This window comes from Aulonocara stuartgranti, assembly GCF_965226115.1.
Source record: "Aulonocara stuartgranti genome assembly, chromosome: 22".
Lineage (NCBI taxonomy): Eukaryota > Metazoa > Chordata > Actinopteri > Cichliformes > Cichlidae > Aulonocara > Aulonocara stuartgranti.
The window spans coordinates 500,001-502,500 of NC_138957.1; the positions used below are offsets into that span (position 1 = coordinate 500,001).

Consider the following 2,500-nt stretch of genomic DNA (forward strand, 5'->3'; position numbering starts at 1 on the left):
CCCATTAATGTACCCAAGGGTTTAGGAAGCAAGTCAACTGAATCAGCTCAAAAGTACTCGTACTACAAAAAGCACCCAGTCCGAGTGCACTGTGTGCTGCCACTGTGCTCTTGGCAGCTATCTTTGTGAATCAGTCTTTGTATAGAAATGTCACTCAAATCCTGAAACACATCAAAGCCACCAGCTGACTGTAAAAAGCAAAGAAGCCGACACAGAACACACGTATACACGTGAACGGACTGATTAACCCTCGAAAGCCTAAACCTGTTGCTGGCGTCAAACAGGTGTTTGCAACTTTTCTTCCAACATCTGTAACTCCTGGACCTCAACTGAAAGAATTACAACAGGTTGTGAAAGCAGCAACTCTGTGCTTTTTAGTCATATTAGGGTCATTACAGTAAACGCATGTACGGCGCCGCAGCAGCCCTGCAAAGATCACGGTCTGCTGAGAGCCTGCCTCCCTCCTCCTGCTCCATCCCCAGCACCTCTTGCATCACAGAGGTGCAGGAGAGGCATTCCTCCTCTGTCCCCTCCTGGCCAGCTGTGTCTCAATCTCAATCACACACACACACACACACACACACACACACACACACACACACACACACCAATAAATACTTAAATAGGGAAACCTTACGAACACAGGTGCTCACAGACACACTATCTCGGTCTGCTGCCTCTGAACATGTCTTGTATCATTAGTGTGCTGCTCAGCAACATTTAATTGTTGACCGTTACTCGTGCTCATGTTGGTTGTTGTTGTCTTTCAGCAGGTGATGAAGCAGATTTTCCCTCTTCTTCTGTTAACTTTCTGCCAAATTCTCTTTCTTTTGCCTTTTGTCCGCCGTAACGACCATAATACTACTGAAAAAGCACAGATAATTTCAGGAACTGTTGGAATTTTTCGATTGCACCAGTGGGTCAAGAGTTTTGGCTAAAACCGATGGCAGCATGGGCGCACCCAACCGTTTTATACATACAGGTCTGTTGTCGCTGTTTGCCCAAGGACTCATAGGCCAGACTGAAAAACACGAGTGCAACACAGAGTCCGTCTGTTAGTAAAGGCGTACCTCCATCCAGACTGCGAGAGTTCCTCTTGCTGGAGGAGCGCTGGAAAAGGGGAGCTGGTCTGTCAATCAGAGAGCTAGCCTGTCTGGTCTGCGCCTGAGTCCGACCGCTGTAACGAAACTTCGAGCCCAATGCTAGGAACTTCCTTGGGGTGGTGGCCATCTCAGAGGAGGTCAGCCTGCACATAAGAATATTGATCTTCAGCTCTGAAAAAAGCCACAGCTCCTTCAGAAATGCAGCACGATGAGAATACAACACCTGAAGAAGGTGTGATGTTCGACACACACTTTCCACAGCTTTTTGGCTGCCTTGTAGTTGGGAAGCTTGAATCCAATGGCACTCTCATAATGTTCCACCTGTTAGAACAGACACAAACCTGCTGTGAACAAGACTAACAGACCTTAGAAGGACGAAAAACAAAAAGGACGTTTTTGTGGCGGTTTACCTCGGATGGTCTTATTTTGATGAAGAAGCTGCTTCGTTTGTATGAGACTTTGAGGACTTTGGGCCAGGGGAAACGGTTGATCCTCAGTTTATCTTTGTAAACCATCAGACCACTGGCACAAACCCCCAGTATGATGTCAACTCCATCCAGATCCTAACAGATATTCAGAATGAAAGAAATAACTCCTAAAGCAATGTAGGCAAATAAATAAACAGGAGATACTGAATGATAGAAAGTTTCCAGCCCAGTCAGCACGCAGTGGTCTAAAGGATGCTCCTTGGATCACTACACCTGGTTATGTTTACTTCATCTGGACTGTTAAGCTCTTTTCTGACTGGTGGTGCAACCGACGTGTGCTGCTCCCAAGCATCCACAGGGGGGCAGTATCATCTTCAAAGTGCTCTCCTATATTTATTTTTAATAGCTGCTCTGATGTGAGGAGAATGACCTTATTTCTGGTGTGCACACTGTCACACTGCACAGACGCCACAGGGAGCACCACATTCATGCCGACATGTTAGAGGACAGGTTCTCTGTGAAGTACGTGAACTACCTGCTCCCAAAGTTAGCATGGAAAACAAGGGTGAATCACTACTCACTATTTATTGATTGGAGCAGTTAAAAATAGTCTATAAGGAAGAAGAGGAATAATAAGAGCAGCTGAGGATGCTCACCTTGGCCTGGTGGAGGTCCACTCCATACATGGAAAGTTTCTTGGCATTCTCTAGGAACATCAGATCTGCCTGCGCTGGGCTCATGGATCTGCGATGGCACCCCAAAGAAATCCAAAATCTTTAGCTTCTGTGACACTGACTGAATCCACACTTGGATGTTAAATGTGTAACGGCGTCAGCTGCTTTACTACATGTTTCACTTTAGAAACAAGTGTTTCCCCTGCAGCTGCCTCCACCAGTGTGTGAATGTGAGAGTGAACTGTACAGCGCTTTGAGGGCCCTGAAAAGTGCTGTATAAATGCAATCCATTATT

At 46.2% G+C, this 2,500-nt stretch overlaps 1 protein-coding gene across 1 annotated transcript in view; it reads right to left on the bottom strand.

Annotated features, from left to right (window-relative positions):
• The window catches only part of LOC309699279 (protein 4.1-like), a 53,387-nt gene that overhangs the window by 31,471 nt on the left and 19,416 nt on the right, over positions 1 to 2,500 (bottom strand). Inside the window, 4 exon segments of the mRNA XM_082522216.1 lie at positions 1,071 to 1,246; positions 1,327 to 1,424; positions 1,514 to 1,666; positions 2,188 to 2,275. Of these exon segments, the coding sequence (XP_082378342.1) occupies positions 1,071 to 1,246; positions 1,327 to 1,424; positions 1,514 to 1,666; positions 2,188 to 2,275 (515 nt within the window).